General features: G+C 34.6%; 1 protein-coding gene across 1 annotated transcript; it reads right to left on the bottom strand.

The window, feature by feature from the left end:
* Nucleotides 1-343: 343 nt before the first annotated feature.
* On the bottom strand, nt 344-718 carry LOC106477875 (the record flags this gene model as incomplete). Its single annotated transcript, XM_013938394.1, has 1 exon — nt 344-718. A coding segment is annotated over exon 1 (375 nt), but the record flags the coding sequence as incomplete, so codon positions are not given.
* Nucleotides 719-1,074: the final 356 nt, after the last annotated feature.

Below are 1,074 nucleotides of genomic sequence, written 5' to 3'. Positions count from 1 at the left end.
TATATATATATACTAGCTGAGTTACCCGGCGTTTGAAATGTATAGATCAGTATTTTACAGCAAATTATTCAATAAATAGACAAAAGCTGTGATGCGAGAAATAAAAAAGCATTTAATCAAACAAAGCTTTATTTGAAATTAGAACTTACAATACTTCTTTATATACAATATTGCATGTTTTTCCAAAAGGAGAGTATACATAAAGATTGTTAGCTGTTCCTACTCTAGAGCATCCTACATACAGTTGACCATGAGAGAAGCAGTCTTCTTGTAATTGTAGCCCAACAACTTTCACTGTTTGTCCCTGTGATTTGTTAATCGACATGGCAAAACTTAATCTTACTGGAAATTGTAAGCGCCTAAACTGAAACGTCATCTCTGATGTTATTAGAGATATCCTGGGAATAAAAGTATCTTCACCCTTGCCACAACCAGTTTGAATTTGTGCTTCAATGACATGAGGCTGTAATGCCTTTATTATTAATCTGGTACCATTGCAGAGTTTAGGCTGATCTAAATTTCGTAAAAGCATTATAAGAACTCCAACTTTAAGTTGTAGTTGGAGAGGAGGCAATCCTGGAAATTCCAAAGAATTTAGAAACTCTGTTGGATAGTTGACAACTTCATTTTGATCGATAACTGTATCGACTGATTTGTAAATATAAGGATTCCCTGGAATATTTTGGAGTAGTTGTTGGTTGATAGGATTAACTGTCATTTCGGTGCCATTATTGCTCTTTCACACAACCAAGTAAAGTCTTTGTAGTGATAACTAAAGTTAGTAAATACTTTTTCTTTTAATTCATTAACACTTTAAGCCACTGTGCTGATTGTAGATATAATGAATTTGTTGTCATGGTCCACAGGAACTTTTCCTTTGCCAAGCTGTAGGAAGTTTTGAGCAAATAGACCTGAATTGCGATCACCATAAATTATTGCTCGCATGTTGGTTGTAAGCTTCAAGGTTTTAACATTGTGCCACAAACAGGAAGATTTAAGACATGCTCGAATTTCATCAGCTTTTGTTCCTTTAGGTATAACTGGCAGAGTCTGGCAAAAATCTCCTGATAAGAC

The sequence above is a fragment of the Limulus polyphemus genome, unplaced genomic scaffold (assembly GCF_000517525.1).
Source record: "Limulus polyphemus unplaced genomic scaffold, Limulus_polyphemus-2.1.2 Scaffold89104, whole genome shotgun sequence".
NCBI classification, from domain to species: domain Eukaryota; kingdom Metazoa; phylum Arthropoda; class Merostomata; order Xiphosura; family Limulidae; genus Limulus; species Limulus polyphemus.
This window is presented reverse-complemented; position numbering and strand designations above follow the sequence as displayed.